The sequence below is a fragment of the Silurus aristotelis genome, assembly GCF_946808225.1.
Source record: "Silurus aristotelis genome assembly, chromosome: 22".
NCBI lineage: Eukaryota > Metazoa > Chordata > Actinopteri > Siluriformes > Siluridae > Silurus > Silurus aristotelis.
The window spans coordinates 3,001,826-3,027,525 of record NC_139595.1 but is presented as its reverse complement, the minus strand read 5'-3'; the positions used below and the strand labels follow the sequence as shown (position 1 = coordinate 3,027,525).

The 25,700-nt window shown below is 39.7% G+C and overlaps 1 protein-coding gene and 1 pseudogene across 3 annotated transcripts in view; both read left to right on the top strand.

Moving 5' to 3' along the window:
- The first annotated feature begins 522 nt into the window (after positions 1 to 522).
- Positions 523 to 2,900, top strand: LOC310717304 (C-C chemokine receptor type 4 pseudogene; annotated as a pseudogene). The gene has a single exon. The product of its transcript is annotated as a C-C chemokine receptor type 4 pseudogene (transcript).
- A 3,479-nt stretch (positions 2,901 to 6,379) lies between these two features.
- Positions 6,380 to 25,700, top strand: part of hecw1b (HECT, C2 and WW domain containing E3 ubiquitin protein ligase 1b) — a 36,148-nt gene continuing 16,827 nt past the window's right edge. For both annotated transcript variants that reach the window (XR_014530770.1, XM_083524990.1), the window contains exons 1-6: positions 6,380 to 6,626; positions 17,713 to 18,043; positions 18,505 to 18,612; positions 22,203 to 22,297; positions 23,544 to 23,619; positions 23,954 to 24,123. Coding sequence is in view for 1 of the 2 variants with exons in the window: in XM_083524990.1 (XP_083381116.1) it covers positions 6,597 to 6,626; positions 17,713 to 18,043; positions 18,505 to 18,612; positions 22,203 to 22,297; positions 23,544 to 23,619; positions 23,954 to 24,123 (810 nt within the window). In the remaining variant the exon portion in view is untranslated. The remainder of the gene's footprint in view (positions 6,627 to 17,712; positions 18,044 to 18,504; positions 18,613 to 22,202; positions 22,298 to 23,543; positions 23,620 to 23,953; positions 24,124 to 25,700) is intronic.

Genomic DNA, 25,700 nt, shown 5'->3' with positions numbered 1-25,700 from the left:
ATTTCTCCCTCTCAGAATTCAATGCATCAGCAACACGTTTCTATTTATATTCTCGTGGAATTGAAGCCAGTATTTCTTTTTTTTTTATTTTTATGTCTGCTAATTGAATAAATGTTTTCATGTGTTTTCATTTCTTTACTCATTGTACTGTTTACATTAGAACTGAAACTTTAAAGTGATCGAATAAAATTTCATTCCCAAACTATATGTAACTGTGTAGTAATGAAGTTTTATTTAATGGTTTCTGTGTCTTGATTCGAATTTCTTTTTATTTTTTGCTACATGGGACGGATAGGAAACCGATTTTAAAAAAGGTTGCCAGTAAATGCATGCGTAGTTCCTCTTTCTGCTGCTGCGCTGGATAGTAGTAGTACTTAGGGTTTAATCTTGATGCAGTCGAGCAAAAGCCACAGAAAGGTTCACAGCTTGGCAGGGCAGGTTCCTCTGCGCTAACTTGAAAAAAAAAAAAAGCCTGATTTCCGTGACATCGGCTGGCCGAGGAGCTTTAACAAAGGCGTTGTCATGGATGAGAACTATGATGACTATTTGTTGAGTTTTTTTAATCAGACCTCCACGACGGACGATCCAGAATCCATCCTCAATGAGACGGTATTTTACTGCGAAAAGGCCGGCGTGACCCGGTTTGGCGTGACATTCATCCCGACAGTCTATTATATGAACTTCTTGCTGAGCCTTTTAGGAAATGGTCTGGTTTTGTGCATCATCTACAAGTATGAGAAGCTTGGAACGGTCACCAACATCTTCCTGCTCAACCTGGTCATTTCGGACCTTCTGTTCGCCTCCACCTTGCCTTTCTGGGCTGTCTACCACCGCTCCGAGTGGATATTTGGACCCGGGCTTTGCAAGTTCATCGGTAGCTTGTACTCAATTGGATTTTCCAGCTCCATCCTCTTCCTCACCCTCATGACCTTTGATCGCTACCTGGCTGTGGTCCACGCCATCACGGCAGCCCAGAGCCGCCGGAGGTTGTACGCCTACTGCATGTCTTTTGTCGTCTGGTTTCTCAGTTTCTTTGCAAGTCTTAAGGACATCGTCTTCTATAATGTCCGGCTGAACAAACCAGGCGGCTGGGTTTGTGAAGAGAGTGGCTACTCACACCAGACCATAGTTAAATGGCAGCTGATGGGTTACTACCTGCAGTTCGGTGTGTTCTTCCTGCTTCCCCTGATGATGATGTTCTATTGCTATGCCCGGATCACCATTCGTATCATCTCCACACGCATACAGGAGAAGTGCAGGGCTATCAAACTCATCTTCGTCATTATCTTCACCTTTTTTATCTGCTGGACGCCCTACAACGTGGTCCTCCTCCTCAAGGCGCTCCATTTGGCTTCCAGGGACAGATCATGTGCCGAAGAGTTGGACTATGCAGAATATGTCACGCGTAACATCGCGTACTTGTACTGCTGCATCAGTCCTGTATTCTACACCTTCGTGGGGAAGAAGTTCCAGAGCCATTTCCGGAAACTTCTAGCAAAGCACATACCCTGCTTGAAGACCACCATCCTGTCGTCTCAGAGCAGCAGGACGACGTCATTCAGGAGTCCGAATACTGAGTATTACTAACTAATGTAACTTTACACCATGAAGGAAGTTGCCAATTTATAAACATTTGAAAACGGGGATTTTCTGAATTTCTGAATACTGCACGTTTCTGATATTAATATTAGAGGGTTTTGAATGTCTGTGCACCAGAAGCTTATGAACTTTGTAATATTGGGAAATTCTGAGTTGATTAATAATAAGGGTTTTTCAATTGATTAATATTGTGAGGTTCAGAAGTTCTGAATATTAAGAGGTTATGAACCTTTGCTTATTGGCAGATTCTAAATGTCTGAATATAGATGTGGTTCTGAAGGTTCTGAAGTTTGAAATATTAGGAGGTTCTGAAAATCTGAATATTGACATGTTCTAAATTCTAAAGTATTGGGAAATGTTTCAATGTCTGAATATTGGAAAGTTGAACTATGAAATATTTAGGGGGGTTTTTGAAGTCTTTTTTGAAAGTTATGCTTTTTGGATTATTGACAGGTTCTGAATGTCTGAATGTTGCAACGATCTAAAGTTTTGCATGCTTCACAAAAAGGTGCTAAATGTTGTTTTGTGAATGCTTATTATTGCACAAATAATACACACATGAGGAAGTTGGGTAATATGTGTCATTTTTTGTGTCTGAGTGATTATGCTGATCGTCTATGGTTAATTGCATAACTGAGGATCATTTAGCAGCATGAAGGTGTCGTTTCAGATCTTGTGAAATAACATGGAAAGAGTTTCATCATGTGTTTTTTGTTCGTTTTTTCTTTTTTGTGCTGTTGATGTTTAAACACATAACTGATCAGTTAAAAAAATTCAAAGACTGAAATATAATTAATGCTTCTTTTTTGTGTTATGATAAAAAAAAGGCTCTTTACTGATGTACAGCAGACTGTTAAAATCTAACCTTCATATTTTTTTGCTCAGAGTTGCATTCCTTCTTTTTGTTCAATTTGCAATATATATATATATATTTTCATTTAAGAGTGTGTCCAATTATTATCTGTTTATAGGAACAGTATCAGCATTATTAAAAACCTGCAAAGCTCTTTGTCCTGAGGTCAGACACGGAGAATACAGTATACAATTATACATTTTGTATTGTTTTTTCATTGTTGTTGTTGTTTTTTAAACCTCCATAGAGGTTTCTGTGTATATAGTTGCTATAGGAACGATGACAGCAGAATGAGTGCATTAAAAAAAACCCTGCGGTCTGAAATACAGCTGTGCCAAAGTCGGCGCTGCTGTTACACAAAATGATTCTTACAGTTGATATTCGGGTATTTACCCTGACTCTATACTTTTCCAAATATTTCTGTGCCTGAATAAATGATTTCTATGAACCACTGCAGTGTTTAGTGTTGTTACTATTATTATTATTATTATTTTTATTATTATTATTATTATTATTATTATTATTATTATTAATCATAATATATTTTTTTTGTCTTGTTCCTCTTGTGATAAGATAGATAGATAGATAGATAGATAGATAGATAGATAGATAGATAGATAGATAGATAGATAGATAGATAGATAGATAGATAGATAGATAGATAGATAGATCTGCAATATGCTTTATCGCTTCATCTTATTGACTACTTGTAAAGAAGCAAAGTTCACATCCTGTTTGTCACACCTTTCATGGACTTGTGCCAATGTCTTTACTGATCTTATTTTATTGCCATTCGTTTAACTTGAAAACATCCTTGTTGTGTGTGTTTTCAGGACAGTATCAATACATTGCCCATGATCAATGATCAGTTAATCCAACCCTCAGATGCTCATGGGCATCTACACACATTCCTGAGGAAGAATCACTGTGTTAATACTGCATTAGTGTCATTTTGGTTCTGTAACACACATTTTTAATGAAACGTCATGTCAGGACATGGCCTTATGTAGATAAAAACCAGAGAATGTGATGCTGTAGTTCATGAAAGTCTTGCTAAAGGACAAACTGCTTTACTAAATACCAAAAGGGTGGAAAATGATATTGTAGACAAACATACACCGAGCGGGAATAACATTATAACATTATGACCAGTGAGAGAAAAACACTGATTATCTCTTCACAAGTGAACATTTTGTCCTCAAATTCGATGTGTTAGAAGCAGTTAAAATGGACACGCGTAAGGTTCTGAACGAGTTTGACGATTGCCAAATTGTGATAGCTAGACGACTGGGTCAGAGCATCTCCAAAACTGCAGCTCTTGTGGGGTGATCCTGGTCTGCAGTGGTCAGTATCTATCAAAAGTGCTCCAAGAAACAGTGGACTTCACTGTCACACATTGAGGAACATCCAGGAACTATAAGAAAACACATTTATACACTGACAAGGTCAAATAAAATCGGAAGTAAAATACGAAAATGGGAACCTGTGGATAATATTTGAGTAGTTTTCCAGGAATAGGCTTCAGATCCGTGACTAAAGATTAAGTACAACTGACCACGTAAGGGCTCTGCTCAAGGGCCCAAGAGATGCAGTTTTAAAAATAGTAGGATTTTGAACACTTTTGTTTTGAAGTAATAATGAACATTTGTCCATTAGCTCTTAAGTTTTTTTAAATTTCTCAAATCATTAATACATTTTATCGAATCTCTTCATGTTGTTAGGTAACCTAGGTAACCTTGTCTAAATGAGATATTGTTGATAAAATGAGTTCTTACAGTTTTTAATTGACTAATGCATGAATATTTAACCCGGTTTTTTATCATTTTTTTGAGAGAAACATTTTTTTTTTAGTGCACTGTTGTACAGGGTTAATTCAATATTTGATGTGATAGAAGAGGAAATAAAAGAAGGATAAAAATGTTGGCTAAAAGTATCTGAAAGTACCAACAGATGGCGCTGTTGACAGTCTTTTCCACCTCTCGGCCAATTTTGAATAAAATAATTGCTTTTCTATATTGTAAAATATCTTTCATGTGACATTTCTGACATTTAAAGCACAAATCCTCACACGTTCAACACAAATCCTCACACAAGGTTTTTTATTTTGGGGTGATATTTTCATTTATAGAGATAAAGTTGCTATTAGGGGCAGCTTGGTCACTTATTTGTTTTTTACAAGAAACTCCTATTAAAATGTCAAACTAGCATTTGAGTGACCTTGAAATAAACAGTCTTTATGACCTTATTATTCAGCGTGGACATGTTTTACTGACTGCTTATGTGTCACCCACCGCAAGACCTGTTTACTGTGTGGGGTGGTGTCATCATGGTTGCCAGATTTCTTTGGTTTAAACCCAATTGGTCTTGGTGTTAACCCACACACTGGTTGGAAAATGTCAGAGCCAGTATGGTTTGACATATTTTTATGATGCAATGTATAAAAATAACGACGATGATGAAGTCTGGTGACAGAGACTGATGCAGGTAGTGTTGCTGCCTGGACGATTAGGTTGATTTGAGCAAGGCGCTTCACGTCAACTGCGACATGTATTCTTCTCAGAAAATCCATAAATCTAAAATGAAAATGTTTAGGAAGGATGCACAGATGCACGGTATTTCAATCCGTTTGTGTCCTCAACTCACACCTAGGGCTTCTTGGACTAGGCTCTGAATCCAACCCAACCCTGGATTCTGGAACATATCGGGCAGCCACCTCACAGCTTCAGGCTCCCAAGACTGGTTTAATTTACCAAGTGTCCGTCTCTGTTTCTTACAGGTTTCCAGAGAAAATAGAACTCAAGCTTTCCAGATGCACTCCTTTACAAAGTTCTCTGAGGCCTTCCGTCCATTATGATTTCTAGATTCCCTTTCAGGAACTTGAACTGCGAAACGCTTTGGGAACGCCCCAAAGCGTTTCGACGCAGTGTCTCGTTCCCTCAGGGAACTAGGGTTACATACGTAACCTAGAGACGTTCTTTCATATCATTGCATTTCAACTAAATCTATTTCCGTGAGTGGCCGGGGGTTTAAACCCACCAGGATATTTGTCTATTGCATTTACATTTATGGCATTCAGCAGATGCTCTTACACAAAGTGACATACACAAGTGCATTGAAGTCTCTGTCAATGAATAAGACTTAGGATACCATCAGTCTAAAACAGTTTGGAGGAATTATAGCAAAATAAAAATTTAAATTAAATACATACTTGATCAACTACGAAGAAACTTCCAGAGGGGTGAAAACTGGGTTTGTAAACTAGGAATTTTGTGCATGAGGGCATTAAATGTGGGTGTAGATGGGCTACTTTTGAAGCCAGTCCAGAAAAGGAGTTAGAAAATCAGTTAGGGGGAAAATCCAAGAAAAAATAGGACAAGTTCTAAACTAAGGATTTTCACCATGAGGGTTGGATGGCTCAAGTATCCAATGGTGGTGGATCTGCTGATACCGAGAAAACAGGGAGAGAAAGCCGAAGAGGTTAAAAGAAAATTCTTAAAGCAAGACCTTTGACCATAGTGCATTAAATATGGGTGTAGATGAAATAGTTTCAAAGACAGTAAGGAAAAGTGGGTTGATAATTGGGTCCGATGGAATGATTCAAGGCAAAAGAGGGCAAGTTTGAAAGCAAGAACCATGAGGGTTGGGGATGAGTTGGTTTAAACGTTAGAAAGGAAAAGGAGATTAGGAGATTGAGTTAGGGGTTAGGTTTAGGCAAAAGCAAATTAGAAAGCAAGAACTTCGACCATCAGAGCAATAATTGTGGGTGTGATTGGGGTAGCTTCAAAGCCAGTCAGGAAAGGTGGGTTAGAAATGAGTTAGGAGGAAAAAGAGAGCAAACACAAGCTCTAAAGCAAAAGCTTTCAATAAATGAAAGGAATGAAAGGAAATTCCAAAGGGTAAATAGGTGAAATCTGGCAACCCGTGTTGTAGCGAGGAGGCGGGGCTTACGCAGCGGCGGAGAGGATCCAAGCATCCATTGGTGGCGGATCCGCTGGTACCCAGGAAACAGGGAGCGGAAGGATGTCGCATCCTTCCATCAGCGCATCGGTGCAGGAGGCAAACGCAGGATGTTGAGCGTGGGGATGTGCGCGATTTTCACGGAGTAACATGGCCTCCAGAGACTGAGGAGCTCTTCTTTCGGAGCATGATTCACCGCCAGGTGATACTGACTCAGGTGAGTGAGGATGGAGAAAGCCGCCTGGAGCTCACCTTGGCCCCGTCCGAATCCGCGCACTTACCTACTAATTAGTAATCAAGACAAATAAAAAGGATGCGGATTATAAATAATATGATTACTAGGCATTATGGACGTGTCCTGTTCAAACCTACTAAATTAGATAGATAGAAACACCTAAAGCCTGCTGTCTTGGCACCCTACAAATGAGGGTGAACACGGTTTGGGACAGAGCCCTTCTTTTGTTTAATGCGTTTTTTTTTTTTTTTTTTTTAATAAGAACTCCATGGCTGAATCCGCACCCAATCCACTACTTAGGGTACTATTTATTTTAAGCATCCAGGGTGATGGTGAAATCCCACAATGCATTGCAGAAGGTTGGTGTTCAACATGGTGCACATTTCAGGAAGCTCAGGATTCCCAGGGTACATCAGTAGGCTTGTGAGGAAACAGGACGGAATAAAGGCACCAGGATTTAAACCACTGTAGTTAAAAAGAACATCCTGAGGGTTCTTGCATTTATTCTTTTTCTTTGAACCCAACTAGAGAGAGTCCTGAAGGTTTGTCTTTCACGGTGGAACCCAACCACAGAGCATCATGAACGTTCTTGGATTTGTTCTTATTGTGAAATCCAAAACACATCCTGGATTATTTTTTTTTTTCTCGTTTATCTCTTATTGGTAACTCAACCAAAGAGCATCCTGAAGGTTCTTTGGTTTGTTCTTATGGTGGAACCCAACCACAGAGCTTTCTGAAGCATTGTTTGTTTTGTTCTAATGGTGGAACCCAACCCAAAAGCATACTGACGGTTCTTTGGTATGTTTGTAGGGCGGAGCCCAACCACAGAGCTTTCTAAAGCGTTCTTTGGTTTGTTCTTTTTGTTTGAACCCAACCACAGAGCATCCTGAAGGTTCTTTGGTTTCTTCTAATGGTGGAACCCAACCACAACGATTTCTGGAGCTTTGTTTGTTTTGTTCTAATGGTGAAACCCAAATCAATAGCATACTGACGGTTCTTTGGTATGTTTGTAGGGCGGAGCCCAACCACAGAGCTTTCTAAAGCGTTCTTTGGTTTGTTCTATTTGTTTGAATCCAACTACAGAGCATCCTGAAGGTTCTTTGGTTTGTTTGTATGGTAAAGTCCAAACCCCAGAACGTCTAAAAGTTAACCACAGAGCAAAAATCCAAAACACAACATCCTGGATTTTTTTTTCCATTTGTCTCTTATTGGTAACTCAACCACAGAGCATCGTGAAGGTTCTCTGATTTGTTCTTTATTTTTGGAACCCAACTACAGAGCATCCTGAAGTTTCATTTGTTTCTTCTTATGGTGAAAGCCAAAACAGAGCATCCTGAAGGATCCTACAGCGTTCCATGATTTGTGATTACGATGGAATGTAACTACAGAGAATCCTGAAGGCACTTTGCCTTGTCTCTCAGTGGAAATCCTTCAACTAAGCATTCCAAATGCATTCTCCAGCTTGTATTCCCTTGTAGAAATTTTGAAAGCTAACCATTTGAAGAACCATGGAGGTATTATTTATAGAAGAGTCTAAGTCACTGTTTTGGCCGTTGTATTGGTTTCAAACAATGCTTTGAATTTTTTTTACCCAGAATTCCAATTTGGTTACACCAAAGATGCATGGTTGGTTTCTAGCCTTAAGGTCTTAGCATCCTGGTCCTTAAGTCTACTGTGTGTGTCTTTTGGAACATAGTTTGCAATAGGTAGTCAGATCTTAGTTCTTCATAATGCTTAGTGCTCCATATTCATGTTTCATAGCTTTAATAACCATGTATACTAGTGTACTTATTGACAATAAAACCTGGGAGCAATGAAGCATGCGATCGATTTTTACCTTAAGTGTTGACCCTGAGCTGGTATCCGAGAGTTATCAGTAATCCCGATTGATCTGATGAAGTCTTGATGATGTCTCTGATTGATGATGTCATGATGTTGATGATGTCATGTTAGTTCTCTCGCTCTCTCTCTCCAGTGTTCTGTATTGTTTAATGATTTATAATCACACTCTTGATGTCACGCAAATGAGGACGGGTTCCACTTTTGAGTCTGGTTCCTCCCAAGGTTTCTTCCTCATAACATCTAAGGGAGTTTTTCCTCGCCACAGTCGCCATGGCTGCTCATCAGGGAGAAATACACACCGTTCACCTTCACTCTTAAAATAAAAAGCTGCTTTAAGAGACAATGTCTGTTGTGAAAAGCGCTATAGAAATAAACTTGACTTGACTCTCTTAAATAAACAATCAAATTAAAATAAAGATAGCTGCCACTGGCAATCTCCAGAATTGTAATGTGATGAACAACGGCTGGAAAATTGAGGAACAGTGATGATGATGATGATGCTGATGCTGATGATGATGTCATGTTTTTCTATTTAATCATCTGTGCCTATTCAGTGAGCAGTAAGACAATGTGCATGTAGGCACCAGATCAGGAATAAATGAATAGCATTGTGTCTTCAGGAGGCTTTCCGAACCAGGCCAGGCCCCATAACGACTCTCCTCAAAGGTCCATTGCTGTTCCAATGTGAAGTGCTGTGACCTATGAAAAAGGAGAAATCACTTTGTCCATTTCAGGTTATATTTAGCTTATTGATTTTTCCTCGGGAATGGTATCATTTATCGGTGCTGAACGTCCACAGCATGATTCCATTATTTTTTTAATTCCGTGTTTTGTTGAGGGGGTCATCACCGACATTAGAAATGAACCAAGAAGGTTTCACATTTCCGGTTTCCATTCTTTCAGCGGAAAACACGTGTGATCTCCAGAAGTGTTTAATTTCCCTTGTATCACAGTACTGCCATCTGGTATTGTTATTACATCATACTTTTACATATGTTTTTATGGTGAACTGTCTGTGTTTTGCATTGCAGCAGTTAATCCAAGACTATAAAACCTTTTGTTTTGAGTTAAATTTTTTTTTTTTTTATTTATCCCTTTTTTTTTTGTATAAATTGGATAAAAATTGGATTGTGGCTTAGTAGAACTGATACTATAGAAGAGTTTATTGTTACTATACACGTTGATATAAACCTGGGATTTACCTTGCAGCAGGAACTACTGACTAACACTGTTCTTATAGTTCCTGACCAATCAGAATCAAGAATTTAACAAACCAACACAATTGACATTTATTACAAAGCTTTTATTGCATAGTCTCGCAGATACTTTTGATAATATAATAATAATAATATTAAAAATAATAATAATAATAATAATATATGTAAAAGAGCACTTCAGATTTGAATATGCATCTTTGTTCTTCCTAAAAGGTCACATGTCAAGATAAATGAACTGTCTCATTGATCCCAAGTTTTTTTGGGTAATTAGTGCCTTTAAAAGTCAATGTTAGTTATAAATGTCACATCCATGATTCTTTACTTGCTCTGCTGTATTGCCCTACCCCATGCTGGGGTGTCTTTCCTCATCCTTGTGTACCATATATAGCTAAACCAAACATAGAGAAACATCTAAAGGTCATTCGTAATCATCCAGCTGCACCTGGATGCCGGTGTTTATGAATTAGGGGCAATGTATATTTACATTGATTCTGCTGTGACCCTGTATGTGGACCGGGTCCGTGTATGGTCTTTGGATGCTCTGCTTATTGATCCTGCTCTAAATTCAGCATAGAGAAAGCGAGAGGGAGGTGACGGGGGTGGGGAGGGAGAGCCATGTTTGCTCACAGACCGTTGCACTTCCTGCTAAAATAACCTCCCGCCTACACACCGTCCCAGGATGGAGATCGATGTGAAGGGGGGGATGGAAGAGTAAAGCAGTTAGGTAATATGGATTGTACAATTAAGTCCAATTTACTACAGGCACGATATTTATACCATAGTGCTGATTCTTTACATCTGAGTGCTCACAAGGCTTTGATTCATTTTCGCTTCTATGTACGCACACACTAGCTAGCGACGAAGCGTCACATGATCGTTTGTTTTCTGTTTAAATGTGTGATGGGACATGAAGCTACGATATTATTGATCGCCAGGGTGACAACTGAAGCAACAAGGAAGCGTCATGACTGTACCACATACAATTTTAAAGGATAGAGTTTAATAGCTCTGTAAAATGTAGTAAAAAGTAATATTGTGAAATGTGATAGATAGATAGATAGATAGATAGATAGATAGATAGATAGATAGATAGATAGATAGATAGATAGATAGATAGATAGATAGATAGATAGATAGATACCACAACACTACGGAGATCAAGGCATGTCCTGAGAGTCACATAGAATACAAATTGACATGGCAGAGGTAGAGCTGCATTTTCCCGGAGACAGAACAGGAAAAGAACGTCAGTTTTTATTCAAACTTGTTTCTTCTTTTTCTTTGCACTACAAAGTGCTGTTTGTGAAAGCGTCATGCGTTAGAAGTCAGAAGGCACTTAAGTAAATTAACGATTTGATATTGATAACGGGGGGGGGGGGGGGGAGTGGTGGCTCCAGCAGTTAAGGCGCTGGGTTACCGATCGGAAGGTCGGGGGTTCAAGCCCCGGTATCGCCAAGCTGCCACTCTTGGGCCCTTGAGCAAGGCCCTTAACCCTCTATGCTCCAGGGGACCCTTACGAGAAAAATAAATCAAGGACCGTGACGTCGGAGCGACGTGGGGCCGCCTTCCTGTGGGATCACCACCTGCAGGAGGGACCGTAAGGGACCGGTGCTGAGAGGATTGGGCAGCAGTCGAAGGCGGGGGCTTTAACAGCCCAATCCCTGGACACGGAGAAGTGTCTGGGGAATCTGCTTAGACTGCTGCCCCCGCGACCCGAATTACGGATAAGCGGGAGAAGATGAAATTAATTTAAATGAATATTGATAACTATCTGTACCATATTGAAATGCATTGCATCGTATTTTTTTTCATTCTATCATATTGCATTGAATCACATTGGGTTAAATAGAATAGAATTTAGATCGCACTGCAGCGCAATGGGGGAATCGTATCGCATTGCACTGGTAGCTGCTTCATATGTATCTTTATTGTATCGTGTCGTTGGCCATGCATCGAGATGTAAATCGAATTGGACTCAGTTATGGAGATGCACATCTCTAATATATAGTGCTGAAGGGTTTTTAAAGTCTGACACATTTTACAATTCAGTAAAGCTGAGAGGATGAATTCTGAGTGAGTCCTGAATAGCATTTAAAGCTGCCAGTTGGAAAGCTGTTTGATAGACTGGGTTGTAGAATACATGAAGGCATGGTGTGTGTGTGTGTGTGTGTGTGTGTGTGTGTGTGTGCGCGTGCTGCATTTTACAGGCCCGAGAGAGAGAGAGGCTAAGCTATTCTGTCCACACACTTTAAATAAGCATTAGTCACGCAAGGATCGAGATGCTGACGAGAGCCGCCGCTATGCTTTTTTACTAAAATAAAGAGTAGGGAAGAAAAAAAGGAGGCGAGAAAAGTGATGGAGAGATAACAAAGCAGGAAAGAGAGTGAGCGAGAGAGCGGGAAAGAGAGAGAGAGCTGAGGTTAGTAAACGAGGGAAAGTCCCTTTGCAACCAGCTTCTAGAAATTTCTTGGTTTTTATATATATGATTAATTGCAATAAGAAATTCTATTTAAATTATACAAATTTAAAAAAATAAGTATATGAGGTGGATATAATATATTAAAAAAAGATTTTAATGTGTCATCATATTTTTTTGGAAATAATAAAACATATATATAGCAAAATTGGACTAAATGTAGAATAGGATGTTCAAAATGCACATACTTTGTCAGGTGTCCAAGTCAGTTGTGAGTTGGCGTCATTGATGACTAATAATTACCTCAGGATGATGAGACATGGCCAATATTAGTGCAGTATTTCATTCTAGCCAATCAGGAGCCTACCAGTTTTACCCTGTTTATCAGTTGACCACTGGGGTTTTTCCATTAAAACTAGGACACACCAAGGCTTCAGAAGCTGACTGATATCACATATGACCATGGACCATTCGGCTTTTTATATCCTTGCAAAATGAGAACAACTCTAGAAGCCCTGCAGTTTCAGGAATATTCTTCAGCACCCCACTGATGCTCTCCCAGCAGGCCGTGTGCCAGCTTCCCTCATTCAGTGTGTCTATACCAGTAATGAAGCCTTGTGACAGGAAGCATGGCAGTGTGTTAAGCGACGCTTAAGCCAATCTGCTCCTGGATGCCAAATGATCATCATTAATTTATCAGTGCCTGGTGTGATTGTGAGGCATGCTTGTGAAGCCTCTATTACCCTTGTACATACAAACCGCCCACACTTGATTACAGAGCAGTGCGGGAAAACACAATCTGGAGAAAGAAGAGAAGTATCCATGTAAAAAAAAAGTTTAAATACAGGGCATAATGGGTGAAATCATAGGCGTGGGCAATTCTTGCATGATCACAGCCTGTCCATAGGGCACAAGGGGTCACTGAATGGATTGACGACGATCAAAATGGCAGCAATCCTATTGTTTGTCTTTCACAATTACCTGATTCTAACACCTGAGGGGTTTCCTAGTTCAAGTGAAGTGAAAATTTATTAATTATATTACATCCAAAGATGAAACAATTGTGTGTCTCTAATTTTTGGATAAATACCACATATATTTGAGGTGTCTCTAGATTTGTATATGTATAATATATATAATAGACAAAGAGAAAGCCTTGGGTGGAGCATCTAAGACTAATAATAGACAAAAGATGCTATTTTGTGAGGCAAATAAAGCCAGGCAAAACTGACCCAGTAATGGATCTCTACAATATACAGTAGGGGTGTGGATACACACACACACACACACACACACACACACACACACACACACACACACACACACACACACACACACACACACACTATATTGTGTGTGTGTCTGTACAACGCAACTGCAATAAATCCATATCCATTTCAAATCAATATTGAATCTCTGTAATAAAGTGCTTTAGGGTTAATTTTGTGCTTCTCCTCACACACTGCAGATCATACTCAGACTGTAACCCATGACATGTGTGTGTTTGTCTTCCCGCTGGGAGTGTTGCTGACTCTGAGCAGTGTTATGGCCACTGCTATAACCCCTACCTCACCTCATCCTCTGCCTGCTGCTCGCTGCAATGTGTCACCTTCTAAACTGTCGACAGTGTCCCGGGAGTGTGGTGCTGACAAGTCCAAGTAACAGCCGGCGCTTAAAAAAGCTGAACTGGGACCAATACTTCTCCATTGACAAGGTTCTGGATGTTTCATTCCCATGTATTGGCTTTATCAATCCAAACAGTTCTTCAATGTTAAAACATCAAATGAAATCAGACAGATTCAAGGTGAATGACCGTGATTGGGATTTTTATAGACAAAAGTATTGGGACAAATTTCTTTTCCATCCATATGTAGTTCTTCCCCAAACTGTTGTGAGACACACAATTGTATGTTATTCTTAGCGAATCTTAATCTTTTCTTAATCTATTAATCAGTCAAGACTGATTGATTTTTATTAAAATTGTCATGAGCCTTTGCAACTACTGCATAAAAAAAAAGGATTCGCGCAAATGAGGACAGGTGTTGTGGTGAGTTCGAGTCTGGAGTTTCTTCCATCATTTATTCCTCTCTAAATGTTCTGCTTGCTGTTGAACTGATGCTGAACTGTATGTTTGTGATCAGTAGAAACACCAAGCGGCGATCAAAACACGTTTAAAACGGAGGGCACGCTCGACCCTTGCTGTGTGATTGACCGGTTAAGTTTTTATGCACTCATAAAAATAAAAAAAAAGACTGATTTCGCAAAATCGAGTTGAGTAAAAAGTGAGATATTTGACTTTGAAATGTAGTGAAGTGAAAGTAAAAGTCTCCCTAAATAAAAATACTTCAGTAAAGTACAAATATGTGAAAAAAGCGAATTAAGTACAGTCACGAATAACATTTACTTCCTTACAGTCCACCACTGGAGGGGGCTGCTATAGAGCTCTGACCTGAAACCTATTAAAGACCTTTGAGATGAATTGGAGCATTGATTGCACCCCAGGTCTCCTCACCTCACCTACATCAGTACCTGATTTTAAATGAATAGAGTGCTAGGGAATTAAAAAGGAGAAAAAACGCACCCGAAAAAATTCAAGACTGAAATATAATAAGAAAAATCTCATAAAAGTCGAACCATTTTGCCTTTATAAAAGATATAATTTTTCATTCGAATGAAATGTCTCAGAAAATCTCAGGATTGATTATCGGACACTTACCCATCTGTAGTATTGTACAGTGCAGCACAATATTGACCATGTCAAGCTACATAAACTCCTGATGTTTGCACAAATTCGCTCTAAGCCTACAGTGCGACATTACCATCAGTGCCGGTCGAGGTCTCAGGATTTGTGCTTCGTCCCTGCAGCTCCAGAATGCGTTGCAGATGCGCTGTTAAACCCTGGCAGGCAGTCACACACAAGTTAAAGCACAGAAGGGAGGAATTTTGATTTTATTAAAAGAAGGTCACATGGTAATAACCCGATAGGATGATCTCATTAGCCTGATTGTAAAAATTGTATTGGTGTCATTTCGTGTGAGTGTAGAGAGTCATCCTAAACAGCGATTTTCAAGGACTAATTATAAAAGCACTTTTATTCGAGGAGCACAGACTCCCTTTAAGAAATTTTCTGTATTTTTTTTTAGGCAGCCTTGTAATAAAAAAAAGGGATTTTTTTTTAGAGAACTGGCAAAGGCTTGCTTCATATTGAGTCATCACTGTACACCCCACGCATACGCGTTCTGCAGGCTGCACAATGCAAAGACGTGTCTTCCTCTTCTTCTCCTGCTTCTTCTTCATCTTCATCTTCTTTGTGCTAGACAAGATGACAGGGAGCAGGGATGCCAGACGCAGCCGAAAAATGACTAATAAGACGTGCTAATGTGTTATTGTACTGTGGGAATGCAATCTTGTCATTCATTGATTTTTCGCTGTGCTAGCATTGCTAGATGAAATATTCCTTTAAAAATAAAAGAGAGCAATCCGATTGGCAGCACAACAGACAAAGAAACGAGGCCAGAGAAGGACACGAAGACATCGGGAGCGTCCAGACAGACCAGATGAAGACAAGAAGATTTGGGGAGATACGGGCTGACATGGCCAAGAGAGCTCTCGAGGCTTAGATACAGCTACGCATTGCAGACTAAAAAGACAGGCTGTGGCACACACACATATACACACACACACACACACACACACACACACACACACACACACGCACACAGACACACAAACAATCTGAATGCTGCTTGGTCAGGCAGACGTATAGAGAAGAGAAAGAGAAGGACAGCTATTTAAAGATGCCCAGAAGTGTGTCGATTAAAAGAGTGTATTTTAGTTGATGCTTAATGCAGCACCAAACATAGACCCGTCCCCCCCCCCCAACACACACACACACACACACACACACACACACACACACACACACACACACACACACACACACATACACACACACACACACATACACACACACATACACACACACACACACACACACACACACACACACATTCGCACACACAAACACACCGTTACTATCATTTCTTTGTGTTACATCTGACTGTAGTAAAGCAGCACCTTTCTCCAGAGAGTACTGGCAGGGTTTCCTCCACCACTCATTGAAACATGCTGCGTCTCTCTGTGGACGGATTAAAAAGACAAACCATGTAACGTAGCTTTTAATGTCCGAGCAAATTACGACCTAAGCTAATTTCTGTAATCGTTTCACAATTTTGCCTGTAGAAACTATTTCTATAATGTCTGTGTAATAGAATGAGGATTTTTTTAAGCTTATTTCTGACAAAAATCTGGATGTAGATTTCGATCCGGAACTATCCAAGGACATAGGTGGTGAGGTTAACACGATTTCCAATACAAAGTCATTATGGATTCAGTCAGTATCTATACTGAAGGAAAAGGGCAAGCCTCAGCTCCACAGGGAAAAAAGAGATTAAAGTTTCAAGACCAGCACAAATAGAAAAAATGGGATATATTAGGCAACCAATAATGTGGACATATTATAGTGCAATTAGTTTTACACAGTCTCTGGTGGACATTGTGACAAATCACAGAAATAGGATGAGCACAATTAGTGTTCTCATGTTCAGAAAAAAAGGCAATTCTGTAGACAAAAATAAATAATGTTGCTTTGTCATCATTTCGTTTCCATGTCGAAAAACCTTCACCCAAGCTCTATCTATATTTTATCTAGAAACTCATCCTGGTCAAGTCTTTGTGGCTGTCAAACATAAAACAGGTAAACACAATAGGGCAAAAACCCATAGTACGGACAGGATCAGACCACAGTGCTAGTCTTTATCTCTTAAAATTTTTCTGAACTTTTTTGTTCTGGATTTGAAATTTTTCAAATCCATTGCTTCATTAAATAATGTTAACTCAACTCAGCTTAACTAAACTCAACTCCACTAAAAGGACCAACTGTTACAATGGACCAAGGAACAGTGAACGAGAACAGTCAACATTAAACACAAAATTACAATAAACATTACACAAAACAGAGCTAAGGTATGATAGACATAAGGTAGATGTGATAAATATGAGGTCAAAATATAAGTAATGTAAGAAATGTAAGAGTAAACTGCAAGTGCACAGTCAGAGGTGACCGTGTGCAAATGTGTGGGATGTCCAATGTGCATAGTTTAACAGAATTGAATGGCTGTCTATAGTAAACAGTAGAAATCCCAGAGTGCAGATGTCTGCAGATGTGCTACATGTCCAATGCGCATTTTTAGTGCACAACAAAAGTGGTGGGCGTGTGTTATTGTCCATTGAGTGACTATTAATGTCCAAATTGCACATTTAAGCAGGAGGGAGCAAGGTGATGGGTGACACCAGTGTGTTCAGGGCTCTGACAGCTTAGTCAAAGAAGCTGTTGCAGAACCTTGAAGTGCAGGTTCTGGTGCTTTGGAACCTCCTGGCTGATGGCAGGGGCTTAAACAGACTGTGGGTGGGGCGAGAGGGATCCTTCACAAAGGCAGAGGGTCTTTTCAGGCATTTATGTCAAATTAACTGCACTAAAGAATGTGTCGCATATATTTCTCCTACCATCTCCTCTTTCTCTTTTCTTTATTAGAATTTGTACCAGAACCGCTTTCTCGGGTTGGCGGCCATGGCCTCACCGTCTCGCTCGTCCCAAGCCCGACGCCGGAGCAAAGACCCTATCCGGCACAGCTTCAACCCGGAGCACTTTCCCAGCGTGGATTTCCAGAATGGTGAGCCCGAGGAGTTGGCCGCCGCCCTGCCACGTTCCACTAGTGATACGGACCTGGTGACCTCACACTGCCGATCCACACTGACCGCCAGCACTTCCCACTATGCCATCGGCCAGTCGCCGGACATCACACTCACATGGGACATCAAGGAGGAGGTAGACGCCGGGGACTGGATTGGAATGTATCTCATTGGTGAGTGATGAGAAATCAAATAGAATCAAGAAAGTAGTTTGGATCTGGCCATCTCTGACTATAGAGCAGCAAATCTGTTCCTTTTTGTTCTTTCTCTCTCTCTTTTTCTCACTTGCTCTCTCTCTCTTTCTCTCTCTCTCTCTCTCTCTCTCTCTCTCTCTCTCTCTCTCTCTCTCTCTCTCGTATATCTCTGTAAATCGCTTCAATCCCTCACTCGTGTATCACACTGTCCCAGTGTTTTTTTGGGACCGTATGTGCAACTGAGATTGGATCCACTACAAACAGAAATCCATTAATCATTTATTGTCACATATTGTCTGGCCAACACAGACTACAGCAAATGGGTGTATTATAAAAAAAAAATGTGTTTGGAATTACAGACCCATGTCATCATTACATCATCATGCTTCCCTCAGAATTGTAGCTATTTCAGTACACATTGTTTTTTGTCTTTTTTTTAGATGAGGTGCTTTCTGAGAACTTTCTGGACTATAAGAACCGTGGGGTGAACGGCTCTCACAAAGGCCAGATCGTGTGGAAGATTGAAGCCAATTCCTACTTTGTTGAGCGTAAGTCAATTGTCTTACACACTATTTCACTATAGGCCTAATTTTAGGGCCTACATTTTGACACTGATTGCAATACATCTAGTGCTTACACAGATTTCAATCGGCTACTACATTCTACTACATATTTCATTCTACATCTCCTGATTTGGATAATTTACATGTAATCAGTGCATCAGAGAGCATCACTGAGGCGACAGTCACACATGTAGGCCTGTGTAAGCATGATAAGCATTTGATCTCGACATACTATTACCCAAGCACAAAGACCTCAGGATGTCACTATGTTCTACATAGCTGCCATGGAAACACACACACACCATGTCCACTCATCCAGTTTGTTCCGAGCTATGAGTACCGAGTGCTATAATAAATATACTTGAGTGTGACCGGCTTTTTTATTTTTATTTTATGCCAGTCTCGCAGCTGGAGTCTTTATTCCATTTTATACTCACACAATCCCTCTGTGGCACAGTGAAATACCTCATTAGGCACGCCTTTGTGTAAAGAGAATGGCTCGGAGCAGGAGGGATTTGAGGGCTGTTGTCTTAAACGTTGGTGTTTCGTACATGAGGTTGGTTCGTTGGTTATATACAGAGTATAGGGGCATCTTAAAGGGAAAAAACTGTCGAAATTCATGTATTCAGCCCCAGTAAGTAATTATCCTCGTGAGAATGGCAGGAGATTCTTCTTTAAGTCTGATCTAGGAATGCTGGGCATGAGGCAGTAATACAACTTTGTATATGAAATTTATATATACACATGAATATGATCGTCTTTTGATCGTCTTTTAACTACTAACCAGAAGAAAAAAAGTTCATTTCTGATATGATTTTTCACGTTTATATAATTGTTTGTCATTTTCTAATGCTATCTACACTATATGGACAAAAGTATTGGGATACCTGACTTCCAGCCATATGTGGTTCCTCTTCAAACTGTCACCACCAAGTTGGAAGCACTATAATTACAGTATATAGGATGTCTCTGGATATGGAAACAATAATTTCCCTTCACTTAAACTAGGAGTCAAACCTGTTTCAGCATTACTGTGCAAAATGCCAGCTCTATGAAGAAATGCTTTATATGAGATGGAGGTGTGTGGAAGATCTTGAATGAACTGTTATTGAGCTCTGACCTAAAAAATATTGAACATTTTTGGAATTAATTTTGGAACGCTGACTGCACCCCAGTCCTTCTCACCTCACCTACATCAGTACCTAACTTTGTGTGGCTGAATCTCCACAAATCTCCACAAGCACACTCCAAAATCTAGTGGAACATCTTAACACTAATGCTGGCAAACATTAGCTAATTAACAGAATCCTGAAAATGAATTATTTCACACTAGGATAATGTTTATAGATTTTCTAGCTAGCTGCTGGATAACAAAAACTGAACGGATCTTGCATCTCTACTGTAAAGTCTTCTGATTAAAGTGTTTCTTAATATAATCATTCCAGACAGGATTTCTTTTTTTTTTTATGTTTACATTTACATTCCAACATATTCTACAATTTTTTTGGCCATGCTAGACAACCACCTAGCATAAACAAATACAAATCTTGACAAGATTGCTCAGATAAATAAAGCCATGTTCATTAGGATTCATTAAGATTGTTATATCTATAAAAAACTAACGACAGGATTTCTGAAAGGAATTATAGGAAATATTAGGAAATTCCCAATTTTTAATAGGAAATTTATAAAGTTATATGAGGTTGATAAATATTCATAAATGTTTAATGCTAATGCCAGCCAGCTAAAATGAGCTAATATCAAAATCATGTATTCAATCGATGTACAGATTCTGTACATTTCAAATCTGTGTCTGAGGTTCTTTATGTCAGTTCTGCATATTTTACGTTTATAATGCAAGGAATAGTAATGGTGGTTGCATCTTAGCTGTGGTATGCTAGCATTAGCATGACGCGACAGGAAAGCGGGCTGTCGCAGCAGCTGCTTTAGCGCTATGATGGTGATTTATCACCCCCATATGACACATTGCAGCGAGAGCGCACAGCTCTCTGTTGTAACACACTGCTGTACTGTTTTACTGATACACGAAAGACTAGCCGATGGCTAGCCGATGACTGTGTGTAACGCAGGAGTTCACATTGAGCTTCAGGGGAAATTCTCTCCGAGCTCTGACTCTTCTCCACATATCTGTTTTACTGTAAAGTGGAGAGGAAGAGAGAAAGAGGGAGAGGGAGAAAGAGTGTGTCGATACTGACCACACATCCCCTGTCTTATCAGTCAGCCATGTTGCTAACAGGAAGTGCTGTTGCTGGCAGTCTTCACAGTGCAGAATTAATGAAGCCTTAAAGTAATCCATTTAAAGGTGTGTGTGTGTGTGTGTGTGTGTGTGTGTGTGTGTGTGTGTGTGTGTGTGTGTGTGTGTGTGTGTGTGTGTGTGTGTTTGTGTATTGATATGGAGGCAATTTTTAGCCACAACACTCAGCACTTAGTCCATAACAAATGCTGACCCTTGTCCAAACTCATGGCAGTGTTTTGTTGAATGGTATTACAATAAAAGATTTCTGTTGTTTATTCCAATAAATTTTTATGCCATTTAATGAGAAAGTACAAAGCCTAAGGGTGTTATTCAGAAATCTTAAACAGGACCATGTTTTTTCTGTCAACTGTTAAACACTTGACTGGCGGCTTTAATGATATCTAAACTGCTGTTCACACTTGATATACTGGGCATTCTGGTGCCATATTTTTCCCAGAACATAGCACAGTGGACAGTAGTCAGCTTGGGCACTTTGTCCACTCTGCAGCTACTCAGCCCAATAGACTGTGTATTTTGAGATATTTCTATTAAACCCAGCATGATCTTTTTTAACGATTGGTGAAACAGTAAAAGCATACCAGAAGAGCTACTGTTTTGTAGATACACACTTACCCATTACAACATGGCCATTGAAAAAATAGCTTAGATCCCCACCAGAGTTGTAAAGAGTACCTTAAAATAATACTTGCGTAAAAGTTTATATACCAAACTGCAAAACATAGGCTATTACAAGTTAAAGGTCACCAACAAAGGTCTCTGATATGACTTGAGTAAACATCTTTGAGAATCTGATTTGAACAGTATTGAGTATTTGACTCCTTGTTTTTATTTTTGATGCTCAGTAAAACTAGAAAGTAGTCATAAAATCCCATATAATATATTCAACCCCTTAACATTGTACTACTGTAATAAGAAAATCTGTTATTCACTACACCTGTCAGTGCCTTTCAATGGTATGGTTTATTTTTTTATATTAATAAGTAATGCTCTCATGGGGGTTTCTAATGTTTCATTAACAGCCAGTTGATTCTTATCCAAACAGCTAATAATAATGTTAATAGTTAACTATGAACATCATGAAGAAGCATTCTGTTGATTATTACCATGGCATGCATCATTAATAAAGAACTTAGAAACATGGATTTAGAGCACAGGGTCAGGCATGATACTGCAAACAACAGTTCAGCTTGGCAAATAATTCACAATGAGTTTCTAAACTCTATGACAGTACCTTATTAACCATTGAGCAAAAGAGTAGACCACATATTTTGATCTCTTCTTTTTCTCATGTTCTAAGTGGAGACGAAGATCTGCTTTAAGTATTATCACGGGGTGAACGGCGCCTTGAGGGCCACAACACCCAGTGTGACCGTGAGGAACCCTTCAGCGCCGGTGAGTGTGTGTGTGCTTTTCAATGACCTCTGTCAAGTTGAACCACTATCATCTTCATCATCAACATCATCATTATTATTAAGTAACACTAAAGTATGATTTTTCAGTGATGGACGAAGTATACAAACCATGTACTTAAGTAAAAGTAGAGATAGTCGCTGTAAAATATGACTCCAGTAAAAGTAGGTGTTTCCATTAAACTTTTACTTGAGTAAAAACACAAAAGTCTTCAAATGTACATAATTGTCCAAAGTACTATGATTTAGTATGGCTATAATGTTCATATTATTATTTTTGTCACAAGACTCTAGAATCCACTTTAACGTAAAAAGCGTGTGCTCCACCCTGATTTGTGGCTTGCTGTGTGTTTGACCGGTTGAGGATTTATCCGCTCATAATTAAAAAGTAACGACTGATTTGCAAAATGTAGTTGAGATATTTGACTTTGAAATGTAATGAAGTTAAAGTAAAAGTCTCCCAAAATTTTAATACTTCAGTAAAGTAGATACATGAAAAAGCTACTTAAGTTACAGTAACAAATAACATTTACTTTCCTACTAAAAAACAATTTTTTTATATATATATATACATACAGCCCGCGGTTCGGAACTCGCGGCTTGGAAAATATGCGGGTTCTCATTTGGAACCTAACTAATGACTAAATAAGGAATGTTCAGGAACGTTAGGAATAACACAACTATGTATTCGGTCATATATTGTACACTATTACGTTTATAAAGTGATGTAATGTCTAGATGAATTCACTAAGGTACCAATGGGGGTATGCAGGGTGCATTAAAAATTTTCGGAATATCAGCTCAACTTTGCACTTAATCACATATATATGATAGACGATGCCCAGGTTAATACGTAATTAAGGATATTATGATAGGAATTGCATTATGAGGTGTTTAGATGTAAAAAAAATTTGTTTTGCATACCTGGCATCTGGAACCAAATCAAGAGGTTGTTCAAGTGGTTTATAATTTTCAAATGAATGCAGAACTGATCTGATTTGTGGTTTTGTGGTTTTAACTTGAGATGTGTGTATGTGTGTGCATGTGTGTTGGAAGTAGTTTTAAATGCTGCTTTTGTGTGGGGATTTTTTAAATATTTCCTCTCTCAGGTTTGCTCACCTGACAATGCTGCCCTTATCAAAATAGGTCTTTCTCTCTCTTTCTCTCTCTCTTTTCACATTCTGTCTCGCTCGCATTTTGCTCTGTCTCTCCCTCCCTTCGTCGCTCAGGTGTTCAAGCCGGTTGCCTTGGAAGACGTGCCTCAGAGTCAGGGCCGCCGAAGACTCATCAGCTTTTCCCTGTCAGGTACGCACTGCCGGGAAACATGGTACCGTGTCGCCATAGCAACTTGCCATGGGCAAGCTTTCCAATTAGCAGGGAGTAATTAGATTAGATAGATTTTCAGTTTAACTCTATTTTTAGTGAATCCTGAAGAATGCTTGTTATTGATCGCCGCTGCAGTCTTTCGCCTACAAATCCTAACATGCCACGGCTTCCCTATGGAAAAGAGCGACGTCAACACGCTCACATTTAGAACTTTTTGACTTTGTTTATCTTTGCATTTCATTTGCTTGACTTTTAAGTCACACTCTTTTCTCTTTGTATTTTTATGCACTTGTGTGCGTTTATGTGCTCTCAGATTTCCAGGCAACGGGTTTAAAGAAGGGCATGTTCTTCAATCCAGACCCTTACCTGAAGATCGCAATCCACCCGGGTAAACACAGCATCTTCCCTGCTTTACCTCACCATGGCCAGGAGAAACGATCAGGCATCGTCTGTAACACCGTCAACCCCGTGTGGCAAAGAGAAGTAAGGGGGTTCACATGCTTATACGTTTACCAATATATTTATCATCACATATTGTCACCGATAGTTGTTTTTTTGGAACTATCGGCTATCTGCAAAAATCTATGGATAGTTTTTCCGGGTTTCGGTCCGCCGTCATTACAAGAGCGGCCTCTAGAGGTGAATCACTGACACCATGTGCTGTTTGTTTTTACATGTGAGACTGCTGCATGGTGCACGCTGCATGTAGAGCTTTTATTATGTTTATAATTTATCATTTATTTATTATATATTTATATATATTAATGATAAACACTGAGACAGTGTTTCAGTCAACGAGAACTTAGACTAAAAACACTGTCTTGGCGTGGACAGATAGCCAAAACTGAGAGAGAAATATGCGTTTTCAAACAAAAGCGTATTAGTGTGGACACGGCCGCAGTAATGATGGTGTGTTTAATAGTAGTGCCTTTAAAGGGAAAAGATTTAAGGTTGTGTTATTAGCCTGATTTCTCTGGCAACCCAGAGAGCATAATTGGCCCTGTTCTGTGGGTGGGAATGTTTTTTTTTCTGTGTCTATCAGCGAGACGCTAGCCAGGCATCTGTTAGCTCTTGTCTAGAGGGAAAATAGGTCAGTGTGGAAGATATACAGGGAGTGGGGAGTGTGGGAAGAGGGAAATCACTTCTTTTTATTCTTTTTGCAGAGGTGGGGTGAGAGGCGTCTGGTTTTGTCTTATGGGGTGTAGTGTGGTTTATTTGCTTCTGAGTGTGTATAGCTGGTCCAATGTTGATATAGGAAGAGCAGGATGGATGAAAGGATGGAGTGGTTTTCATGATGCGCCTTTTTTTACACAGGAAAGTCTCCAAGAGACTTGATTTTGAAGTGCAAACTTATCAGATCTGTTTTAATTCCTCATCCTCAAACAAAGACCAGACAGATATGCCTTTATCGGGTTCAGAAGGACGGCATCCGTTTATGTCTTCTTCTCCAGCTGGAGAAATGATTGCCGGCTTTCAGTCAGAGCTTCAGATGAGAGGGATTCGTCGCATGAGTGATTGAAGCACTCGGCCCTGTGGGGGAGGAGGGAAAGTAGGTCGACATAGAGAGATGTGGAAAATAGGGAAGATGGGTAGAGAGGAGTGAGGTGGGGGTTCAAAGGGAGGGAAATCATCTCCTTTTGATTTTCCCGTGGAAGGCGAAATGATTGGGGTGGAAAAGATTGGCGTTTGGTCCAGAGAGCCACCTCATCCACGGCTTAATCTCATACTCAGTCTTTTAGTCTCTACAGCAGGGGTCACCAACGTGGTGCCCGCGGTGACCCCTGGTCTACAGCTTTTTCCGCCTTCACAGTTAAACACCCAAACAGAGCATCCAGAAAACAAAACAATAAGCTTCAGGCATGGTGTATGTATAGCTGACCAAGGCATGCTGGGTAGTGTAGTCTTCGTTTGGATCAAATACAGCAGGGGTGTCAAACTCTAAAATCTAAAACCCAGTCTAAGATGCAGTTCAAATTGTTTTTTTGGTTGTCGCTTTAGCAAACATTTACTGCTGCGACTGCGGTCTGCTTTTTTTTTTTTTATGGGTATATTTAGCATTC